This window comes from Ascidiella aspersa, chromosome 2 (assembly GCF_963924565.1).
Source record: "Ascidiella aspersa chromosome 2, kaAscAspe10.2, whole genome shotgun sequence".
Classification (NCBI taxonomy): Eukaryota; Metazoa; Chordata; class Ascidiacea; order Phlebobranchia; family Ascidiidae; genus Ascidiella; species Ascidiella aspersa.
Window position 1 is genome coordinate 9,548,415 of NC_139448.1, and position 24,079 is coordinate 9,572,493.

At 35.8% G+C, this 24,079-nt stretch overlaps 2 protein-coding genes across 2 annotated transcripts; both read left to right on the forward strand.

Annotated features, from left to right (window-relative positions):
• The first annotated feature begins 5,412 nt into the window (after positions 1-5,412).
• Positions 5,413-14,490, forward strand: LOC146163498 (urocanate hydratase-like). Its single transcript, XM_083381344.1, has 15 exons — positions 5,413-5,561; positions 5,772-5,902; positions 6,039-6,132; positions 6,318-6,377; positions 6,483-6,606; positions 6,914-7,066; positions 7,241-7,365; positions 7,784-7,935; positions 8,530-8,709; positions 9,214-9,399; positions 9,764-9,881; positions 11,338-11,487; positions 12,003-12,126; positions 12,869-13,050; positions 13,969-14,490. The coding sequence occupies exons 1-15, from the start codon at positions 5,427-5,429 to the stop codon at positions 14,083-14,085; spliced, it is 2,031 nt and encodes a 676-aa protein (XP_083237470.1). The 5' UTR covers positions 5,413-5,426; the 3' UTR covers positions 14,086-14,490.
• Positions 14,491-14,662: 172 nt separating this feature from the next.
• LOC146163499 (eukaryotic translation initiation factor 2A-like) lies at positions 14,663-23,120 on the forward strand. The gene is made up of 12 exons (XM_083381836.1): positions 14,663-14,798; positions 15,516-15,585; positions 15,661-15,735; positions 15,971-16,089; positions 16,148-16,330; positions 16,492-16,685; positions 17,260-17,401; positions 18,104-18,267; positions 18,826-19,030; positions 19,603-19,802; positions 20,831-21,109; positions 22,731-23,120. Exons 1-12 carry the CDS (start codon positions 14,780-14,782, stop codon positions 22,860-22,862), a joined length of 1,782 nt encoding a protein of 593 aa, XP_083237962.1. The 5' UTR covers positions 14,663-14,779; the 3' UTR covers positions 22,863-23,120.
• Positions 23,121-24,079: the final 959 nt, after the last annotated feature.

Consider the following 24,079-nt stretch of genomic DNA (forward strand, 5'->3'; position numbering starts at 1 on the left):
AAACGAGGGGTGCATTTTAGGGTAATTTTTGCTTTCTGTTTTGCTTACTAATTTTTTTAAGAATTCATTCTTCAGCAAAAGGTTTCACTGACAAAATGACGCTTTATTTACGTTGCCTGCCGTTTCCTTTCTTCACAAAAACGCTTACTGTCAGTTGTCGGAAATAAAAACTCCATGTTTGGCCTATCCGCGCTCGTTTTTAGACATGACCGAATGTTGTCGGCGCGTCTTAAGTGAAATCCAAAAACAACGCAAAACTGCACTGCGTGGGCGAAAAGGTCATTCGATGACGGGCGCCCAAGTTCGTTTCTTCGGTTTCCCGAACCTATCGATGGCGTTAACGACGTCAAATTCCCAACCGCAAACAGTGTAGACTGTAGACGTGTGGTGAATCTACAAATTACAAGTTTGGGGTACAAGAACTGTTTCTCGAGATAATGTGTGCGGATTTGTTTCTTCAGACAGTAAGAACATAGTTTGTGAAAGCTGCACTGCATTTCAATTAACCGGTTTAATTTTCACACCTGACACTATTAAACGCTGTAAAGCTATTGCTTGAGGACTAGAGCCTTCTCTATACATAAAAAATCTCGTTTTAAGCCTCACTTGGTGAGCAAGACGGCCCTGTGTATACAGTTGACATAGACGACTATCTCCACGTATTCGACTACGCGCGAACTTATGGGCCATGGTGTACAAATGTCCAACGTCGGAATGCGCCTAAAACTTTGACCAAAATAGTTAAAACATCTGACTTAAACTATAGTCTCCCTTCGTGGTTTCTCGCTCAATTTGCCTATCGCTAGATATTTGAATTGACCTAGTCAACCTGGCGCCAACATTTTAAATATCCCCTTATCCCATGCCCAAGAGTAGATCTGGCGAAAGAAGGCGGGGTTTATGCATTTCTCGAAAGCTTTGCTTAATGCCAAATTGTGCGAGCTTTAAGAATACAGAAGGGCTGCTTGTCGGAGCTTACCGTGCGAGCCCGCAGGCCACATCACGAGCACGGCTAACGCATTTACGCCGCGCTTGTTAAACCTTACGAGGCGAATAGGTCAAATTTTAACGCCCCATTGTTGTACTCGCGGGTGGCGCGCAAACACACAATTGGGCGTCGACACCCTCACTGTTTCTGCCTGTTCCGGCTGCCAGTTGAACATACCACTGAACTAACTTTCGTATTGCAATGAAATTTTGTTAGATCCTATCTACGATTAATACCTAAACGCAGAAACTTGCTAAACATTATATTGACAATGATACGACTGAACCACAAGTGGAGTGACTGTAAACGCTCGCCCCATCAAGTCCTGTCGTTACTTGGCCTTAAAAACAGGCTATTGGGCCATCACAAAGTAAAGGAACTAAAGTAGGTATACCTAAAAGCACAGTGTGATATTTTAGATAATTTTCACAAGTCCCATTCGCCAACTGTTGTTTTACCATGTGATATCAGCGCAACAGTCGATGTTTTCGGCGTTTCCTTGATTTGATAACAAGGAATGGCCACACAAATCTCCTTATGGCAGTAAAGTGCCTAACACACCTGTCCGATAGGGCTAACGTCGATTTGATTTCCTGAATAACGATCGAACCTCCCTAATGCACACCGTCGCCTGTCTGTCTTTTGTGCCTTGTTCAGCTGATTTCACCTGGCCCGGACTGGATGTTGATACAGTTGGGCAGTCGTCGCGCCTGGCTGGCTTTGTTCTGTCTGAACGTCTGTGTTTAATTTTGCTCGGGATTAGCTCGCTTCGACGGTATAAGGCGCTTTGGCAGACTCGCTTCCCGAGGCCGCAAATGTTTGGCATTTCTTAGCGGTAAAATCGCTTACGCGCGAGTCCCGCGATTACGATATTCTGGCGACATAGCGATCGGGAGAAAAACGCTTAAAAACGGCCTAATACCATGTTTTGACCCTTCGGGGCCTTTCAATCTTCCATGCTGTACCTTACCTCACAATATTCAGGTGTGATTAACATCTTTTTCATATTTTGGCTTGTGATGTCAGTTAACTTGAATATGTTTCAGCGACATAAACATTGAATGCCTGAATGCCTCGTAGAGAAACAACGATCTAATTGCGCGAGGACTTTGCTTCATTGTAACTCTTTCAATGTCACGTCCGCCCGCCAGTCCCAACACACAGAAGAATCCTATAGCATATAGCATTCAACCAGACCTATCTATGGCATTAAAATCAATGACATTATGAGTTGCAGCTACCTCTGTGAACAATTATTGTAACTGTAATACCTTAACGGTTTTATCACAGTAATACTTATTCTTTTACGTGCTATTGCCTATTGCCCAAGGCCAGATCGACCTCATATATATACAATTACTTCGAACCTAAATTGCGTACCTAAACCGTTAAAATAAATACATTTGTGAGTACGTTGTTTCGGCTTATAAATAGACGATATTCCGTATACAAACGTTTTTCAAATGTTTCCCTACACCCGTGTTGCTTTTGTGCATTAATATTGTGATTTGCAGTTATATGTTTGACGGTTTAAAGACATTGGTTTCGCTTATGTTAGCTATACTCATAGGGGATGCCACGTAAAGGCTGTCTTTGTATCCCCCGCAGTTATATGTTATGAGGTTTATGAAAGCTAAAAAGTAATGTCTATTGCAAGTCTAATTCAAACATATACGATTTAGTTGACCTAACTACAAAAAGTCCCTTTGGAAGCTATAATTTACTAATCCAGGAGCGGTTGACTGAAACGACCCGATCTTGTCGGTTGATGCGTTTTGACATTTTTCTCTAAAAAACTAAGGAACATTCCATGAATTGGGATCATCTGTACATCATTTTACTTTCTTGCCAACCTCGACAAAGTTAATTCAGTGAAAAAGGAAAAATTAAATAAAGGGCCTTATGTCAGTGGTTCTCAACCTTTCTGTTGTCACGGACCCCTTTAGACAGATTATTATTTCTGCGGACCCTTAACTAAATTTTGCCTGAAACTCAATTAACATACTATTGACTATTGTAATAGTTATGCTACTCAATTACTTTACTGTGCTACTTTACTTGCTGTTGTTGAAGAAAGAAAGAACGAACAAAAGTTGAATAAACAATTGACGTAATACTAAAATAAAAAATCTAGAAAAAAGTGGGGAAAAATATATAAATAAAGACAAGATAGGCTGACGACCAACCCGCTACATCTGCACAGCAGGGGAAGACGGTCAGAGGTTTTTAGCGGGAGTTGCGCCTCGCACTGTTAGGACTTCGCCAAGCGGTTTTCCTCGGGGATATAAATAAAAAAGGTGACCCAAAGTGCCATGCCGAAACTTTTACAACTTAAGCAAATTTATTAAGAAGGCGGTTGTTGCCTTTCCTGAACTAAACGGCTAAATTGTGGTTAAGTTTTTGACAATACAACATGTATGTCATCTTTAACGTCCTCTGCCTTAACCTATATGCTTACCGGTACATATCTACTGGTCTACTAGTAGTACAGCGAAATCTCCAACTGCAAGCAGTGGATGTCGTTCCCGACACTATGACGTAAACTTTGGTTGCACCGCATGCTTTCTATAACGTATTTTAACGTTGTGAATGCAATATATCATTTTTCATGAAAAGGGCACTTTCCCCCCTTGCCCCCCTTAGCAAAGGGCAGGAGGGGCGCTGTGGTCCTGAAGAATTAAACCAGTTGGCCAGATGCGGTGTTCTTTGGTGGTCGACCCCATATCCAATTTTAAAGTTTTTTTTTTGCGTTGTGATTTGATTTGAGTGACATTTGTGTGCGACAGCTGTTTTAAGACGTCACGTTATGGTGTAGGCTACTTTTGTGACGACATTTAAAAAAAAATGGTAGCCTATATAACCCTTAAAGGACTTTCTTTGAATCATTTCTAATTCTCATTGTCAATTGACACTCACTACTATTCCTCCTGTTAGGAGACCTGCGGAATGTTGCAGATACAAAATCATTTATGTGTATTTTTATTTGGTTCGTTTTTGAACCGTCGAACTCGTTCAATAAACAAGTAAGGGAGGGAAATCTGTTTGAGCTACGTCTCAATACTGATATTCGATGTTGTATAGCGGAGTAGACCTGCCGTCTACCAGTGTTACGTTAAATACTAGACTGGCATGAATAACGCTGACGAAGCAGTAATTAGGCGACTTAGTTCGCTGCAACCATGTCGTTGCGCCTTATTGCGTTTAGGTCAAATGCGGACACAAACGTAGGCCTGATACTGATCATATAAAAACCAATGATATTATCACTGCAACCTAATTAAAAGATAAATAAGGAACCATTAGAGGCAGTAGAAATAGTTCAAGAAGTCCGCAACCTGGGATATCTCTGCAAAGGGTTTAGAAGTCCGATAAACGTCATTTAACAGTAAGATAACATTTTTGATCAATAAACGAAAATGTGTGTGTGACGAACACCTTAAAAGATTGAAATAAATTATGACTTCTTTACAGTTACGCGACATGTAATAATATCAAAATGCGAGAAGGATGTCGTGTCTCACACAGGCCCGTAACCATCATGGTTTCAATAATAGCTATGTTTTACAGAGAGATCAGACCAATAATACTATAGTGTATCATTGATCAGACGCTAGTTAGCACCCGCAGCACACAAGAAAGGAAAAAAGGGCAATAAATAAAACGCGAATTTATTTTTGTGTTGTTTTTCAGTTATGCATCGCTAGTTACACACGTTGTGCTTGAGTGAATTACTCTAATCTTATTGAAAGTGTCTGATTGCAGAAGCTTCTGCAAAATGTAAACAACCCACACAGCTCCTTAATGTTTATGTTGTATTTGTTATTTATAATTTGTGTTAAAACAAAAAGATTGTGCACGGAAGTTTCTTCAATCTTAATCACTTTATTACGTGAGCTAATTTAAAAAACATTGCCCTTACCAGTTAAGTTAGCAGAACTTATCACTATTATATGGAATTTAATGATGAACAATAAGTTATTGTGTTACTTAACAAAACTGTTTACCCTGAAAGCATAGTTGGTTAAGAGTTAGTCACTCCAAATTAAGTACCGTATTCCAACATGTTTGTAATTTATTTCTTTAACTCAGTCGTCCTTTGGTTAAGGACCTTAACTTTTAAAATATTAAAATAAATGTTCTACATATAACTCGCAATAAACATATATTTTCCGCTCAATTTTATTTTATTCAAGTAATTTAGGTGTGACTAGCCTGTGATACCAACTTTTCTTGTGAAATTAATGTTACTAAAAACCAAGCTTCTAATAGTGCAAACTTAATGCAGTCTAACTTAGGCAGGAGTCAGTTGCCAATTCAAGGGTCAGTCCCTTACTTACCCATAGCAAGTTAGCAACAACCAAAGACCAAACAAAATTAAGTTAGTTTAATGGATTTGTTTTTAGATCTATGAATAAATAGGGGTTTACATTAAAACACTATGGCTTCAAATGGCATTTCTTTGAGAGACTTGTGTACAGGAATTCCAAATTCACTTCCTGAACTGAAAGCAAGAAATCCAAACATCCCTCATGCTCCATACAGGAATCATAAACTCACTGCACAACAGACACAGGTCAATAGCCCACTTATTTACTAACTGTATCAAAATGCAATTATGAACACCCAAAATCACTTAACATGACCTACTATTTGATTTTATCGACTAGCCTTAATGTTGGAAATTTAACATTTTTTGTGTTAAACATTCATTTTTTTGTGTTAAGCTTTTGTACAATATTTAAAGATAAATCAAGATAAGCAGAAATTCAATGTTATTTTGCAGACAGCCATCAGGAATGCACTGCGATACTTCCCAACCAAGGATCACAGTATTCTTTACAAGGAATTTGCAGCTGAACTATCTGAATATGGCCATATTTACATGTACAGGCTCCTTCCAAATATTGAGATGAAGTAAGGAATTTGGTCAATAATATTTTTTACTAAAATATATCAATACAACAATATATTCGGAACTTAACTTACACAGATAGTTAATTATTCAACAGAGCCTGCTAATGAAGTATATATTTTTTCATTTTATCTTCAGGGCGTACCCCATACAAACCTACCCTTGTAAAACTAAACAGGCAGCAGCTGTAATGCATATGATCATGAACAACCTGGATCACAAAGTTGCTCAGGTATAATAAAAATGTAACGGATATTTTAAACAATAGTGTATTTATACTAGTTAATGTGGCACAATCAAAAGCTTTCATTTTCCATATACCAGACTATTTTTTGTATCAGTCTTAGCATATAAACATCATAAAGTAGAGTAATTTTTAAATTATCTGTAACAAAATAAATAAATTTGTTGTTTTAGTTTCCACAAGAACTTGTCACTTATGGAGGAAACGGTCAGGTTTTTAGTAACTGGGCACAGGTAAGAAACTGGTTTGTTTTTGAAAATTTTTTGATTACTTTTTTTGGATGCATGGGTTTTCTTTGAATGTATGTGTTTTGATTGCCTTTTGTTTTGTGTATACAGTTTTTACTGACACTGAAGTACTTGTCTGAGATGACAGAAGAACAAACCCTGGTAATGTGTTCTGGCCACCCACAAGGTTTATATCCCAGTTCTACACAAGCACCAAGGGTTGTCATAACAAATGGTAAAAATGGTAAAAATTGTAAAACAAATAAAAACTATAACATTATGGGGAGTATATCTAGGTGACTAACTCTATCAGTCAATTAATAAAATTTAAGGATCTTCATGCTAGCAGGGCTACATAGTATGGTTTGTGATGTTCAGTCTTACAACCCCAGCCTCACCAGAAACGTACCAGTACCAAATGGGCTGCATATTAATATGTTTATAAATTAAAACAAAATATATTTTAGTTAATTGAAATGCCTACATTTTTTCATAAAAATTTTTTTTTTTTCTAAAATTCTTATGAATTGCATTTTTTTTAGGAATGGTGATTCCAAACTACTCTTCTCTTGAAGACTACAACCGAATGTTTGCCATGGGCGTTACAATGTATGGTCAGATGACTGCTGGAAGCTATTGCTACATTGGGCCGCAAGGAATTGTCCATGGAACTACTATAACAGTTCTAAATGCAGGTAGAAATCTCGCACTTGTTTTTTTCCGAATTTACATTACAGGTCAAAAACTTTGAGTATATTTAACTTGGCTTATTTATAAGCTTATATGCTATTGTCATGTCTGCATTTATTTGTTTTTAATTCAAGAATCAACTGTTTGATGTGCATGAATGTATTTGCATGTGCAAACAGGTCGCAAATATCTTGGTGTGAACGACATGAGTGGCAAAGTGTTTGTTACAAGTGGACTGGGTGGCATGAGTGGCGCCCAAGCCAAAGCTGCTGTTATTGCTGGTTGTGTTGGCGTTATTGCAGAGGCAAGTAGAAAATAGGTTTGAACACTACAAGCTTTAAAACCCTAATAGTACAACTGACATATCATTTTTACTACAAATTGTTTTTTTTTTTGTAGATTGTCATCAAGTTTTTTGTTTTTAACCTGGTTCTCTGGTGTTTTAAACCTTAGCTCACAATATATTTTTTTGCATATCTCAAGTGTCTTTGTTTACTAATTTTCCATATATGTGAGATTTATGCTTCATAAACAGGAAAAAGATAAAATACAATTTGTCAGCATTCAATTGTCATGTTACAGTAATAATATTGTAACAGGAAATGGTCATACCATACTTAAATTTGCCATGTATCATGTGTTTGTTGCTTTAATAAATTTTCCTTTGACCATTGCATTAGCCAACATCAAATATGCTAAAATTGCAAACTTTTCTGTTATAGGTGGATGGAGCAGCATTGAACAAGAGATTCGAACAGGGTTGGTTAATGAAGAAGACATCCGACTTGGATGCACTTCTTGTCATGATTAGAGAAAGTAGAACAAAGGGTGAACCTGTCAGCATTGGCTACCATGGCAATGTGGTAGACTTGTGGTAAACATTATGCTTTTTGTTCGTTATTTAGTGTTGCTTTCTAAATGCAAGTTTCACAATCATATTAATTAACAAAGGGTATTTTTTTTCATGACAAAATTATAAACATTTAGTCTGTTTTATGTAGTATAATATATAATATTGCTGTTTTTTTACTGTTACATTTAAAAAAAACACTTCAAAATGGTGTTTTAAAGAAATTTAAGTGATGTTTTTAAAATCATCACAAATTATTTTACACCGTGAGTCTTTAACAGACTAACAGAATCAGTCGATCAATGAAGATTTTCATGCAAGCCTGGCTAGAAAAAACAGCTAGACTGTGGAGAGGTTCGAACTCATGGCATTGACCACTGAAACCGTCGCTCTACCAACTGAACTACACAGGCTCAGAGGAGAGCATGTTGAGAAACAACCATGGTACCATTGCTTGCATCCCATTAGTACAAACAACTTCATACTGAAGGGGACCTATGGTGCAATGCCAATCAATGAAACATACATACACATACTACGTGTACAACAACTGTAATCTAGCCCCTATGAAGTCGTTATGTTTTCTTTGTTCTGCTAAATCTTATACAATTGATAAAGGGAAAAGTTGGCTGAGGTCTATGAAAGCAGTAATGAACTGCTGGTCGACCTCGGTTCCGACCAAACATCGCTACACAACCCTTACAATGGCGGCTACTACCCTGCTGGCTTGAGCTTTTCTGATGCCAACAAGGTGATGCAAGAAAATCCCGAAGAATTTAAGAAGCTCGTAAAGTTGTCGTAAGTTTGGTTTTGCAGTCACTTTCATCGTGGTCCATTCCTTTAAGCCAGTGGTTCCTAAACTTTTTTTATTGCTGACCCTACATTTTTTTGGCTTTGTGTGGACCAGGGTAGGCAAGAATTTTTTAAAGATGACGTCATAAATTGATGTCACATTACAAATAAACCTCAGAAATCCATTGTTTCCAGTTTAAAAAAATTTAAAGTGAAACATCAGAGTATAAATTCATTCCATACAAAAACGTTTTAATTTAATTAAACTATTTTCTTTGAAAATTTCATTACTTTCTAAATATACTCTAATTTTCAATTAGGTTTATATCGTTCCCCATAAACTAGTTCACGTATCCCTAAGGGGTCGATGGAACCCAGTTTAAAAACCCCTACTTTAACCTTTGTCTTAAATGTTGTTGGGTGATTTTTATAAACATTGAAATGGAATTTGCGGGGAAACTGACTTGCGCATATTTTATTTATTTATTGGACAATATTTGTTTACGACAGACTTCGAAGGCAAGTTGTGGCAATCAACATGCTGTCTAAAGGCGGAATGTACTTTTGGGATTACGGAAACGCATTTTTATTGGAAGCTAAACTTGCCGGTGCCGACATTTTGAAGGAAGGCGCTGAAGCCGACTCATCATCAACCACAAACTTTAGATATCCATCCTACGTTCAACATATTATGGGGTAGGTCAGTGATCCTTAAACGTGAGTTCAATGAGCTCTCGACGCATTTTTGTCCCCTGTTGCTCACGGAAAAAAGGTTCACATAGAGTCACAAGATAAGTCTCTAAAGTCCTGTCGAAAACGATAAATTTTAGTTTAACTGGCTAACATTTAAAATGAGATACTTTGTGTCCACCTGAAGACTGGCCACGGTTGAGAAATTCTGGGGTAGGCCTTGTCAAAATAATAGAAAGTTCAAAGTTTAAACTCAGCATATGTGATTGACTTTGATTTCTTAGTATAATGTTTTGCAATTTCTTGTTATTGAATTTGTTTATGCTACGCTTTCCTTTGCTTACGATTATTACTTTCAATGTTATTGTAGAGACATATTCTCCCTTGGGTTTGGTCCCTTTCGTTGGGTGTGCACATCTGGACTTCCTGAAGACCTGGCTATCACTGATAAACTGGCTGCAGAGGTTATTGACAAACTCGTGAAAGATGTAAGTGATTTATATCAACATTTCTTTATAATTGAAAGGAGGTCTGTAGATAACGAAATTGTTATAGCTGTCAGTTTTGTATTTTAAGTAGTTTTAAGAAGAACGAAGTTTGTATTTTAAGAACACCATAATAATTTATCAATGTGTTGCACAACATAAATAGAGAAATCATTTTATAGTCTGTTGTGTTGCGTGTTACAGAACGTGTTAAATTTGTATGGTAAAGAAACATTATACATCCTCAGGTGTTCAAACCGTGGTAATATTTGTCTTTCACCCGGATTTAAAATATTTTAATAATGCGAAAGCACTTGTTGCCCCAACCTTCGACGTCGGAAGATCGTTTCTCAGACTTTTATCATTTGCAACACTATATAAAATGCCTCAAAAGATTACATGCAAGACTGCAAGTGGTGCCTAAAACCTCTCTGTAGTAGTGTAGTGTGTAGGCTAGTTGTTTTTCTAGCCTTGCTTACATCATTGATCGACAGATTCGATTAGCCTGCGATGGCTTCCGGTGTCGTTGCCTAAAACGTTTCTTTTTACATCTAAAAGTGCCAATGAGCGCTATATTTTTGAACTTGCAATGTCAACCACGCACAACACTAAAAAAAGATACATGGCACCCAATCGTGGCTGAGTGACTTATCGTAGCACCCAAGATATTGCACGAAGTTTTCTTGTATTTTTGTAATCCAAAAAAACGTAGGCTTGGAAGAATTTATGTGTTATAAGCACGTAAATATTAAGATGATTATATTTAAAACTTCACTTAAGCTCGAGTAAACGAAGGTATGTTTCCATTGTAGAAATGTGCTTACCTTTCTAATAGTTGTTAGAACAAATTAGGTCATAAATTACGAATATAACGCATATATGATATTTTCATCCCGTTGCAGAAGCTAATGTTGATAGAGGTTTTGTGCATTTTCGTCTCGACGTTTTACCTAAAACATTATTGTTTAACAAAGGGCACTTTTGTATATTTATAGAACTAAATGGTTAAGATTTTATACTCGCCAGCCGCCTAGGCGAGTGCTGATTAACACTCGCTTGCCCAACTGACTCAAGCAAATGTTGGTTGTTGTTGTTGTTGTTATCTACCTAATGGTGGTCTCGATTTGTAAATCTGCGACAAATTATACTTAACTTAAACGACTGAATGCCAATTACTTCGTTAATTCGCTAACGATACAACGCTTGTGTCACTAGAACAATGAATTAAACCCGCGCATCGCACATCAATAAAAGTCCTACGTATTCACTACCCCGGGGTAAACAATCGAGGCCGCTTATCGGTGCACTGTATATACAAACTTTAATTTAATACCATTTCTGAGCGACGTAACATTTATCACAAAGTGTTAGTTAAAACAGCCTCAAATGCGCTAACTGTTCTTAACTTACTATCGGACATAGTAAACAATGACACAAGTTTCAGTGCATTTTTTTTCAGAATCCCACAACGATCGTAAAGCAACAATATGAGGACAACATGAAATGGATAAGGGAAGCCGGAGACCACAAGTTGGTGGTTGGATCACAGGCCAGAATCTTGTATTCTGACCAAAAAGGCAGAATTGCAATTGCGTGTGCATTCAACAATGTAAGAATGCACTAATACAGGGTTGTCACAAATTATTTGATTTGATTAGTACATAGCAAAGCGGTTGAAAACCCAAGGTCTTTGTCTTTGAATAGTCAGATTAATTAAGCTATAAAAGTGCTCTAGTAAAACCGATTTTTATATTATCTGCCATAAGGTTGACCATGGTATTTATAATGATTGGTTATCGAATTCCATCCAAAACATTACTGTTCAGTAATCCCAATATCGGTATTTGAAAACCTGTTTATTTTCTTTAAATATGGTTAAGTTTTTTTTCATTAAACTTTGTGGCATCTTTGTAATATTGGTTGCGTTGTTGGTTGGTTATTTTTCCTCGGTAAATTAAACTAGTAATTTTATCGCCCTTGCCAAAATAAGCAGCCCCACTATTTAAACTACCTGAACAATATAAGTTTATTTTTAATTATTAAAGAAAAACATCCAATCACCAATTCATCATACATACAGTTAAAATTAGGTTTTTTAACAAAATTTCTCTTGACTTTTTACAGGCCATCAGGAGTGGTCGCATATCTGGCCCGATTGTAATCAGCAGAGATCATCATGACGTAAGCGGAACTGACAGTCCGTTCAGGGAAACGTCAAACATTTATGACGGGTCTGCGTTTTGCGCAGGTACTATTTACTAATTAATAAAGGATAGAAAAATTCAATAAACCAAACTATAAACAATAAATCACTATAGAAAGTCCATTTATTTGATCCGGAATTACTCGTTTTTCAAACAGCTATTACTTTCTAATGTCCTATATGCTTCGTGGGGTAAAATATGGAACGAAAAATGAGTTGCATACTTTGTTGCTATACATAAATACTGTTGATATACATAAGTACTCTAAAAACAACATATTAATGCGTTTGTTCAATTTGCTTAAAATTCACTTTTAGCAAATTACAATGATTTAAAAAAATACATTGCCTCGTCCTTGCCTTGTGCGGTAAAATGACGACAATAACTCCGTTTGAAAACAAATTTTCTTCTGAATGGTCTGGCAAAAAAATCACTCACTTTATTAGATGTAAAAGATAAAAATGTTTTGCCTATATGGCATCAGCGGTCTGATTATTATTTATCTAATGAATCTAAACCAGTGGTTCCCTAACTTATTTGGGTCACGTCACACTAAAAAATATCTTAAATATTTCGCGGCACACTTTTAACAGAACAACAATAGAGTAATTTTTCAATCGCCCTTAACACACGACAAAGTGCGTATTTAAGTATAAAAGATTACGTGTATGCCTATTGGAAATACAAATACTCTATTTTTCAAAATTACAAAAAGTTTCGCGGCTCACTTGAGAATCATGTGAGGCAGTTTGGAAATCACTGATCTAAACTTTCATTTTTGTGTAGACATGGCTGTACAAAACTGCATCGGTGATTCGTTTCGAGGTGCCACATGGGTCGCACTTCACAATGGCGGCGGAGTGGGTTGGGGTGAGGTTATGAATGGGGGCTTTGGGTTGGTTTTAGATGGCTCAGAAGACGCGGAACGCAGAGCCACGCAAATGCTGGGGTGGGATGTGAGCAATGGGGTAAGTAATCTGACTTTTTTTGTCTTGTCAATGTACAAATATTGGCACTGGGTTTTTTACAACTCGTAGGTTAAGTTAGTTTATATACTAAAAATTTAGTTGTTTGAGTATGACTTGTAGTAGTTTGTAGCAGTGTTGTAATGACCTAATTCAATGACTTGACTTAAGTGCACTTAAGTAACTGTTTTCAATTCACTTGACGTGAATAAGTCTTTTGGGCAAAATTACTTGACTTGACTTAAAATTCAGCGTTTTTAATTAGCATATTATCTTAAATTTGGTTATTTATCTTACTTTTTGCGCATACAACCATTTATTTGCTAGGTTTTGTGTTCATGTTATTTTTTAACGTGATTTATTGCTCATAATCGGACGAGTTTACCAGTTTAAATAGTTTCAAGTTATATTTTTAAGACAAGGACTTGACTTGAAAATTTGACTTGCTCTGATATGACTTGACTTGGGCAACCGGTGACTTTGACTGTGACTTGACTTGTTGTTTATTCGAAAATACTCGACTTGGAGTTAAGTTAATTTGCGAATGACTTGACCGTCACTTAAGCGATTTCAAAATGACTTGTTTACAGAACTGGTCTGCAGTGTAGTTACTACCAGATTTTACAACCTATTAGGTGCTACTACTGTTGAACCCAAGCGTCCACTTTTCATTTATTTGAAATACTACCACCTAGTTTCACTTAAAATCGTTTGAAGTTTTACCTTCTACAGTCTGAATTTTGATATTTGCCCGGATTATAACAACTTGTGAGGCAGATAAATGCACTTCTCAAAAGTATCAGAAAGTGAGAAGTTCGATATATTACATTAAAATTGGACAAATATAAAATACATATATATTGGCAGAAGTTTATTGATGTTTTGCAATTAAGTACAATATTTTTTTAATTATGTTTTTAGGTATCAAGAAGAGCTTGGTCTGGCAATTCTCATGCAAAGGACACTATTATTAAAGCAATGGAAACCAATCCACGACTGGTTGTTACTTTGCCATTTGATGTTGATATAGCTGTTTAAAAGGTTGAAAAATGTCAGCAGTACACCATTTTAAAAAGTGTACAATTTGTGTTTAATATCTTTTGCTTGTATGTATTAATTAACGCACACAGTAACACCACACTTGCCTTTTTAAAAGCGACTTGTATATTTTTACCTATGCCTTCTCAAGTGTTTAGTGACATCATTTTATGTATTGCAAAGTTAAATCAGTGTGAGTGTATTGTCAATGAGTGAATTGTGGTTTATTATTCTCCATTCCAATCATATATTCAGTTGCGTCTTCAAATAGCACGCTATGCAATGGGTTACACAGTAACATGCAATGTTGTTAAATCGGTATATGCTTCTCTAACTGTTCTGTGTGTTATATTAACGCTATTTTAATATCCGATTGTTTAACAATGTTAGTGTGTAAATACAGCAGCGAAAAAAAGTGTGGAATTTGTATGGGATGGTGTTTTAAAAGCTCGTTAAAAGTTTAGGAAACAAATCTATGTTTATTCCAACACGGTTAACAAAAAATCATTTTAAAAGAGTTTAAAGTTGAATTTAAAATAACTTCATATTAGGGAAACTACCGAAAGCGTGTTGTCATCACATTTTATTACGAAATGGTTGGCGTCCCTTTCGTTTGGAATTGGCTTGTTTCGAATAAATTTTGGATTGTGAATGAAGTAAATCATAGCTGAGGATAAAAAAAACACACGTTACCATGCTTCCATTCTTTGCAGGTAAGATTTTGTTTTTTTCATTTAGCCATAACTTATTTTTGCAAAGAAATAGGAATATTCGCCAAAGATATGTATACATTGAGCGATTTTTGGAGCTAGTTTCGCTACGTGATAAGTCAGTTTAAAAATAACTTATCATAGTTTTTTAGATTAAACTTAGAATGTTTGCCGAACTAACTATAACTAGCAGCCATGGTATACAAGTTAGTGATGTTTAAGTATTTCAACAAATGCAGACATCTTATAATTATCAATCTGACATAACTTTCCATCTCCTAAATGCACAAATCAAAACGACTTAACTAAATTCTTTTAGGCAAATTATTCATTAAAAGTCTATATTCATTTCAGTAAAATTAAGGTATTTATGTACTTTATTATATATAAATCTTAACCTGCTGTTTGTGTTATTTTTTTCTTTGCCATGCAATTGTGCTCAGAATGAAACATTTTTCACAGATTTTTATGATTAACATTTGTTTTTGGATGGCAGAGATGTGACTTGGATTCTTTTATAACCACTTGGCCTTAAACTTGGCTAGCCATATGTTTAAAATTACCTGACTTGGACTTGAGTTGTTTTGGGAATAATTTGAACGGGACTTGGAGTCCTTTCAAATAGACTTTTTTACGACCCTTCTTTCTCTGATAGAGTTAGGAAAATTTATAATGCTGTCTGCTGTTAGATTGTGGTAAAGTCTCCCTATATATTTTTAGTTCGAGAAAAAGATGGCTTGTCTCTTGTGGAATGGGACAAAACTAATGGTTGTTTAAAACAATCTTTGAAGTATGTATTTCTTAATTATGGTATTTTGCCAATGTGGTGTTTATAGTAAACCTGTTAACCTTATGTTGTACATAGGCTCAACCAAAATCAAATCAAAGTCATCATATTTTCCTCAGATGGCAATGTTCTCCTTTGGTCTGACGGTGTAAAGTAAGATTGATGTGCTTTATTATGTGTGTGTATCAATTGTATAGTCATTTTAAATTGCAAGATAAAAAACAGTCTTAAGTGTTTTTGTGTGGTAAAAAATGCCAGGTTTTCGTAAACGAATATATCTCTATAAAATCTTTTTGTGTTTCAATAAAAAATAACAAATCCATTATATTCAATAAAATCGACAATTCAAATATAATAGCTTTGATATATTTTTGTGTGTTTTAATAAGGGTTTTTCTTTACGATGTTTCGAAGCACTCCACAGTATTGACACTGGACTTACCCCGTACTTTTGCTCTCTATCTTTCCCCAGATGCAAGCCTCTTTTGTACTTGGCAATCTTTCTCTGGTAAGTGAAAAACTTGATTTGTGATTATGCTGTGCAATACATAATTGTGCTTCCACAGCGTCAAAGGAAAATCCAAACGATGTAAACAACTTTAATATCTGGAAGTCAGCAAGTGGTGAATGTGTGCACAGTGGTGTGAATAAGAAACAATCCAACTGGCATCCGGTTTGGCTCTTGGGCACCAACGTGTGTGGAAAGTTTCTGGGAAATAGCGTGCACTTTTTTCAAAATGAAAACTTTGGTAAGTAATACAGATATACTCTCTATTAGAAATTGTTAAATTTTGTTGGTTAAGTAACAAGGCATTTCCTGCAGTTTTATTGGCTTTTTGTATGCGCCTGTCAGGAATTGATTTAAGGGTAAAGTTTTTTGTTTTTTAATTTTTGAGAATAAATTTTACAGAAGCTGTTAAGGAACGCTTACACATTGATAAGTTGGATTCCTTCTCTGTTTCACCAAACAGCCGGCCACCACACAAAATTGCTTGCTTTGTAAGAGGAGCTAAGGGTGCACCCTCCTCAGTTAGAATCTTTGAGTATCCCAAGTTTGCAAGGGAAGAAGTCTTGGCCAACAAAAGCTTTTTCAAAGCAGACTCTGTAAGACACATTTAATTTGGTATTCTAATTGAAAAAAATGTATCTGTTTCTGATAGAAAAATTTAATCTGTATCTGTAGCATTATTTTTTGTTCGAGTTATGTGCAGAGGCAACGCTGATATTTTTTAGTCAAATGCTATTACAAGAAGCATGCCTAGTTTATTTTGTCTGGTTTTTGGTAAATTAATCTGGTTTCCAGTAACAAAAATTAAGTTCAACAAAATTATCAAGTTCCATTAAATAATTTTTGGGTAATGAATAAGTACCACTACTGGCCTACTGGGGAGTATTGTTTCAAACAATATCTTTAAATTTGCAGCAAAGATAAAGTATAGGGAAACTATTTTATTATGTTTTTTTATTTTTTAATAAGTGATAATTTGGACTTTAGGGTGCTTTTTGCAATAACTGCTGTTTATACAAAACTTGCATTGAAAACTAATATTTTAGAGATTTGTGTTCGACCATTGCAAACTCCAAACTTTAAGTTTGTTGGGGCCCGAGTCTACAGCCCTGTATCATGAGTGATAAACACTCCACGAATACCACAAATTCTAATTGAAAAACTCTTTAGGTAAACATTCTGTGGAACCAACATGCAACTGACTTGCTGGTCAAAACTACTGTTGATGTTGACACAACTGGGGAATCATATTACGGCGAGCAATCTCTTCATTATATGTCTTGCTCAGGAGAAACCTGTATTGTTAGCCTGTGTAAGTTGATTGGTGTGACATAATATATGTGTATACACATTGGCTAAGTTTTGTCAATTGTTAAAGTTTGATACTCCCAATGGTTAGTTATTATTAGTTTGGTAACATTTTCTTTTTAAAAATAAACTTTTATGTTTAGTAGCTTGAACACAAAGAAGTTTTTCCCAAACTGCAAGATAGATTTGTTACAGATTTAAAATGATGTTTCAATGCAGTATGATTTTTAAAATAGTCCGGTGATGTTTTTATTCATAAATAGGGCGAATAGTTTTTGACCAAAAAATAGGATTTTGACTGTTTAGAAATACATTGACTTAAATTACCTTTTTATATTTTTATACTGTATATTGCTCTAATAAAGATATAATACGGTTAAAATGACTTTGAACTTATATCAAAACTAATTTTTTTTGATAAAATAAAAGATAAATTTTAAAATAACGGAACGACCAATTTCAAAAAGCTGACTTTAGTTTTTTTTTAATTTTGTAAGCGATTTATGTGCAATTTTATTCGATTTTAACTTACAAAAATATTGACAAATTTTGACCTAAAGTGTAAATTTTGACAAAATTTTGACTTTTTTTGACAAGTCAAAAAATATTCGCCCTATTCATAAACTTTCAACCTATATACAATAGTAAGGTGCTTTGCTTTCTTCTTTCAGTAAGTTTACCTTAAACATACCTAATTTAATTTTAGCCAAGAAAGGTCCTATTTATGATGTAAAGTGGTCGCCCAACTCAAGCCAGTTCTGTGTCGTATTTGGATTCATGCCAGCAAAAGCCTGTATATATAATCGAAAATGCAATTTGTTGTTTGAATTTGACCAGACTCCTAAAAATGAATGCTACTACAACCCACAGGTATATATGTGTTAAGTTTTAATTAAAATACTATTTATTTACCTTAACTATTTTGCTATGTCAGGAAAGTTGTAGTCAAAAACTTACTCTAACGTAAGGATTATTTTATCTTGGATTCCAATCTCATTTTTGATCAAATTATTCACTATTTTAACATGTCTTCAGATTTTCCAATCGTCAATTTCACCCTATCTAATTGCATTACAACTAAAACTGATCACAGCACCAGGTTAATCTGATTAATGTTGCGCTCACTTTTTTTAAAAAGGAAATCAAACTTAATCATAGTGTATGAATTACAATACAGCACTCCAGTTTGCCTAAGTTAAAATTTATATTTTGGCTGCCTAATTATTTATTTTGCCTGAAAATAAACACAATAAATTTTAGCCATATGTTGTGTATTTTCTATCTGGGGAATTCTTTATATTGAATCCTTTAAATAAATCGTTTTATTTTATTTTTTGTAAAAGCCACTACTCAACATCATGACTTCAATGAAGCTGGAGCAATTTTTTTGAATTTAATTTAAAAATGACGTTTTGTTTGTTTTTTAAGGGAAATTTACTTGTCCTTGCTGGTTTTGGCAATCTGCGTGGCAACATTGAGGTTTGGAACTGTGACAAAAACAAACAGGTTTCCAAGTTTACCTCTCCTGACACAACCCACTTTGAGTGGTGTGCCGACGGCATCCATTTCTTAACGGCGACAACTGCTCCCAGACTGAGGGTTGGGAATGGGTATAAGCTGTGGCATTACACAGGTTTGTCAACAAAACAATGTGTTTAATTGTCAATAAATATGTTATTCCTACCAGGAATAGTACACTAAAAAAGAAGCTAACTTTACGTCTGCCTATGCAGGAGGTTTTAGTTTGCGTGGTTTTGTTGCAATACCTGATGAAGGCATCTTGCATAGATAGCCAAAACGTTGGAGAAATAAATAAGTTTCATAAGAGGTTCATTTTAGTGGTAGTGTTTAATTGACATGGTTCATAATTCGGTTTGTGCTTATAAACCATTATAAACAATTAAAATATACTCAACAATAATTACATGGCATGAGCTGCCAATTGTTTTACAACCATTACACTTTTAAAATAATCAGCAGAATGTACTAACAGTATACTGTGGCTGTTAATATTTTTCTGGATGTCACTTACAATAGCAACATGACTTTTGTACTATATATCGGTTTAGCAAAAATTTCATGAAAAATACTTTTAAGTTGAGCTTACTAGTTATAATAAACACCAAGCGCTATAAGAGTCATAAAAGTCAAACGTGAACCGAAATGTAAGTTGTCGCGCGTCCACCTTTCTCCTTTTTCCACCAGAGGGTGTCATCCACGAGGTGAGCATTCCCACCGAGCTGCACCAGGTCTTGTGGCAACCCAAGCCCCCTGGAACCTACCCGGTACCAGTCATTAAGGACGTCTCACAATCCGCCTTGGCCATCAAAATCAACGAGGACAAACCGACCGCATACGTACCGCCGCATGCGAGGGGAAACACCGGCAATTACGTGGCCGCAAAGGTGGAATGTTTAGCTTGAATGAAAGTTTCATTTCCATTACCCAAAGCACTTTTTCGTTTAAAAGCCAACTTAGCCTGTCTGTATTTTAGCTGTGTATGTTTTATTTGTTTTTTTGGTCGTTTGGTTAATTTGGTTTTGAAGCGGCCTAAATGTTTGATGTTTACACCAAGCTCTATGCTTTTGGTATTCACTGTACGAAAGACGGGTAATATCTTGGGGAAATGCTTCAAGTTCGCCTTGGCCGATGGTATAGCTTTTACTTGCCCCAGCTGATTAACAGTGAAAAAGTTAAACTGTATTAAAACCTTAACAATACTTAACAACGTAGCACCAGCACCACAGCCAAATTGTTTTCCAGGCTGTCACTATATCGCGTCAAGAGGTATAAACCGCACAAAACAACCACGTATTCTTTTTTAGATAAATCCGACCTTCCATAGTTAAATCCGAAATTATGGTTGGATGTTAGGTAGAGAATAGAGATGTGCGATAATATCGAATCGGTTCGGACCGGAGCCGATAACCGATGCTAAATGGTAGTGTCGGTATTGGTCCTATTGAATTAGGAATTTCAGCCATAATATTCGATTCAACACAGTGATTTTACCTTGAAAGCTAAGCGCTAATACAAATTTAGGTTTAATAACCTGGAAAAAACTAAATTTAAACGTTCCAATTTCATCTATTTCACTTATTTGATTATAGTTATGACGTCATTTGATATCAAATCGGATCGCGATACTTTTTGTCCAAAATATCGGATATCGGTATCGGAATAAAATATTAAGTATAAGACAAGACTAGTGCCAGGCACAACCTACCGTATTTTACGGACCATAAGGCGCAGTTCAAATCCTTTTTTTCCCTCATAAATTGATCGTGCGCCTTATAAGCCGGTGCGCCTTATGTATGAACAAAAGTCAAATCACAGCAATTTATTGACAGTGCGCCTTATAATCGGGTGCGCCTAATGGAAATACGGTATAAATACGCCCAATGCTATATGACCAAATTACGCCCTTCGGCAGAATCGCTTCAACCAGAACGACGAGCAGTCGGCTTCCCAGGACCAGCCGCAGCAAGCTTTGTCGAAAGCTGCGCAAAAGAACAAGAAGAAGCGAGATAACAAGAAGCGGCCTCCCGTCGCCAACCCACAACAACATCAACATCAGCAGTCCAACCTCAGCGCGGAACAGAGAGACGTCGTCCAAATGGCGAAGTACCTACTTAACGACACGGAGAAGAAGCCCGTCGCTTCGCCCAACGTACCCAGCGCCAAAGAAAAGGAAATAAAGAGCCTCAGAAAGGTATTGGTTTGGTTCTTCTGCTTAGTGTTTTTGTATTCATCTGGGTAGATTTAAACATCTAGAATCTGTTATCTATTTTAAACTAAATTCATTACAAATTTGACCTTTTAGTTGTACTAACTTATAATCAGAATACCGAATTCCTAAAAACTGAAAATGATAAACCAAAATATGAACGAGAATTGCGTTTATTCAATCCACATTTAAAATAAATTATCATAGGGATGCTAATAATAATGGCAATCATCCATTCGCCAATATTGTGACGTTTCGCGCTGTAAAATTTAACTCGATGGCTTGAAAGACTTAAAAACTCCGTGGGTCAAACTAGCATTTTCGCAAAAAATAACATTATTAGACCTAAAATGAGAGCACCACATACCGTTTGCTTATTGAGTTAGAACTAGTAAAGTTTCGCTTTTGGTACGGCAAACTAACAATCAGAATCATATGTCGACAAAAGTCTTACATCCTGTATATTCATCCTAAAGCTTTTATTTTGTTTTTAGATTATGTTTTCATTAGGATATTGTTAAACTATTTATTTTAAACGTTGCTAAAATCTAGTCAGAGAAATCTAGCGTTGAATGTTAGCACTCCTTGATCGATTTCTTTATCAGTTCCAATGTTGCATTGACATAAGTTTTTCAAAACCTTGTTGATGATGCTTTTAAAAGCACGACGTCACATAAAAAACAGCCACTTCACATTACGCCGCTCGGTTATAGTTTTATGACGTCATTATCCTATATTCTTTAGTTACACGTCTAGGTAGGATCGTACTTAGTTAAGTTAGGAGCCCTGGGCGTTTTAAATCTTCCTTTAGATATAAATTATTTTTTATGGTTAGCTTAAGCACCATAAAGTTGTTTTGTCGTATCTTTGTGTTCAGGGACGCCGGAGAGGGGGGGCGCGGGGGGCAAAAGTGCCCTTTTCATGAAAAATGATATATTGCTTTCACATCGTTAAATATTATGCGACGGAAATCATAAAGGGGGTAGGGATTGAGCTACGGAAAAACGCAAAAAAAAATTCGTAAAATGACATGCTTGACATTTGTTAAAACATTTTTGGTACCATTTTAAGCCAATCTAGAGGGCGTGGCCGCAAAAATTTTTCCGGAAATACCCCCGCACCCCCCCCCAATATTTCGGCTCGCTTGCGGTCTATGTTGCCCTTACCAAAAAAGTTGCCCCCCTTCCTCTGCAATCGCTCCGGCGTCCCTGTTTTGATTGTTTTATTCCCTATTATTGTGTTTGATTTGTGCAGCAATAAATTGTAATGCGATTGCGTATAGCGCGTTCACATTATCAGCAAAAATGTAAAGAGAATGCAAAACACTGTGCCAGGTAATATGACATTGGCAGAAACATATTGCTTGTCACCTCTTGAATTTCACAGAATTTCTGTGTGTATTGTTTATGGAAAAGTGTAAACGCATAAAATTGTAACATTACGAGGAATTAAATAAAATAAATCATGAAAGTAGTACGTACACAAAGTCTTTTCCACACAGCCCATATTTTGTTAAAAAGCATCATTATAATCCACAAACCCCGTTTAATCATAGATAACTATTATTGTATATATTATATTATAACTTGAAACTGATGTTTTTTAGAAATTGCAAGCTATTGAAAAACTGAAGCTGCAACAAAGTCAAGGCAAAGTACTGGAGAAAAATCAAATTGAAAAGCTAAAGACCGAACAGTCGCTTTTGCAAGAATTAAATCAACTGGGGATTAGCACCTAGTAGTTACAACTTCGTAAAACAACAAAATGGATACGGAATACACTCATATTTATAAAAGCATCGTAATCAATAGTTTATGTTTTAATATTTATTTATAATGACAATTTTTTTAGGGTTACACGAACATTAAATTGTAATGCTTATCTATTTTTGAACACTGCGGTACGCGAAAACTGCAACCGCTTTAATCACGTATAAAAATTTGCGTTTTGTATAAACTGTTTGAAATATTTGGTTTATGGAATAAAACTATTGGCTATATAATGTGTGACTGTTTATGCTTGCAACTCTAGAATAATAATATGTATTTTTTAATTTGTTGAAATTAAAACAATACAGTAGGCTATAGTGCTTCGTAAACGTTTTAATCTGGAGAACCCTTCTGCGTCCGGTAAAAATGGTGGACCTCGTAAACTCCGAAGGCAAGGAAAGTAAAAAAACATTAATGTTCAATAGTTGCTGGTGTGCTTCAATATTAAGTAAAATAAATCAGGTAATGGAGCCCAGTATTTCCAAAATTTAGGCCCCACTTGTATGGTGGATCCTAGAGCATTAAGGCCCGTTTACACTACAGCTGCACTGGACGTGAAATAATTTTCGCTACAGCTGCAGTGAGCTGCGATGGGCGTAAAAATCGCCCCAAAACCTAACGTTTTCAATAGCTGCACTGCGGGCTTGAGTAAGCAAAGCGTGAAAATCGCTCCAAAGCGTGAAAATCGCTCCAAAGCGTAACTTTAAGCTATCTGCAGCTGCTACACGGGGCTTGAGTTTAGCAAAGCTTGAAACGCTCGCCACAATAGAATTTGAATGCAAATTACGCTTTGCTTAGCTCAGTGCAGCTGAAGTGTAAACAGGCCTTTAGAGCTCTATGGTGGATTACAGAAATTGGTGGTGCTTTCCCTAATTAAGAGTATTTGAATTCGCTACAGCTAAATTTTTTTATTAGGCGCGAATTTTTTTTCTAAAAGTTGATTAAACTCAAAACAACAGCAAAACGAAGATCACTGCACAGTTTTAGCCAGGCTTAGTTAAACAGTTTTTCCACTAAAGTGGTGTTTTTCAAACGCATATTACGTTACTAAGCTCTGGGCAGACATAGACGCTCTGTTAGCTGGTAAGTACTAAGTAGCAATGAGCAATTTGTTGATGACTAATATATATTAAGCCAATTAAGCTCTAATCGTTTATACTTGTTTTGTTTTGAAGATCTTTTTTAA

Excerpts from the sequence above, each read along its gene's own strand:
- LOC146163499 (XM_083381836.1), top strand. Across the intron at positions 15,736-15,970 it reads CTTTGGTCTGACGGTGTAAA|GGTTTTTCTTTACGATGTTT; the intron begins GTAAGATTGATG and ends TGTTTTAATAAG. Across the intron at positions 16,090-16,147 it reads TACTTGGCAATCTTTCTCTG|CGTCAAAGGAAAATCCAAAC; the intron begins GTAAGTGAAAAA and ends GTGCTTCCACAG.
- LOC146163498 (XM_083381344.1), top strand. The coding sequence starts at position 5,427 with ATGGCTTCAAATGGCATTTCTTTGAGAGACTTGTGTACAGGAATTCCA. Across the intron at positions 7,067-7,240 it reads TATAACAGTTCTAAATGCAG|GTCGCAAATATCTTGGTGTG; the intron begins GTAGAAATCTCG and ends ATGTGCAAACAG. Across the intron at positions 13,051-13,968 it reads GGTGGGATGTGAGCAATGGG|GTATCAAGAAGAGCTTGGTC; the intron begins GTAAGTAATCTG and ends TTATGTTTTTAG.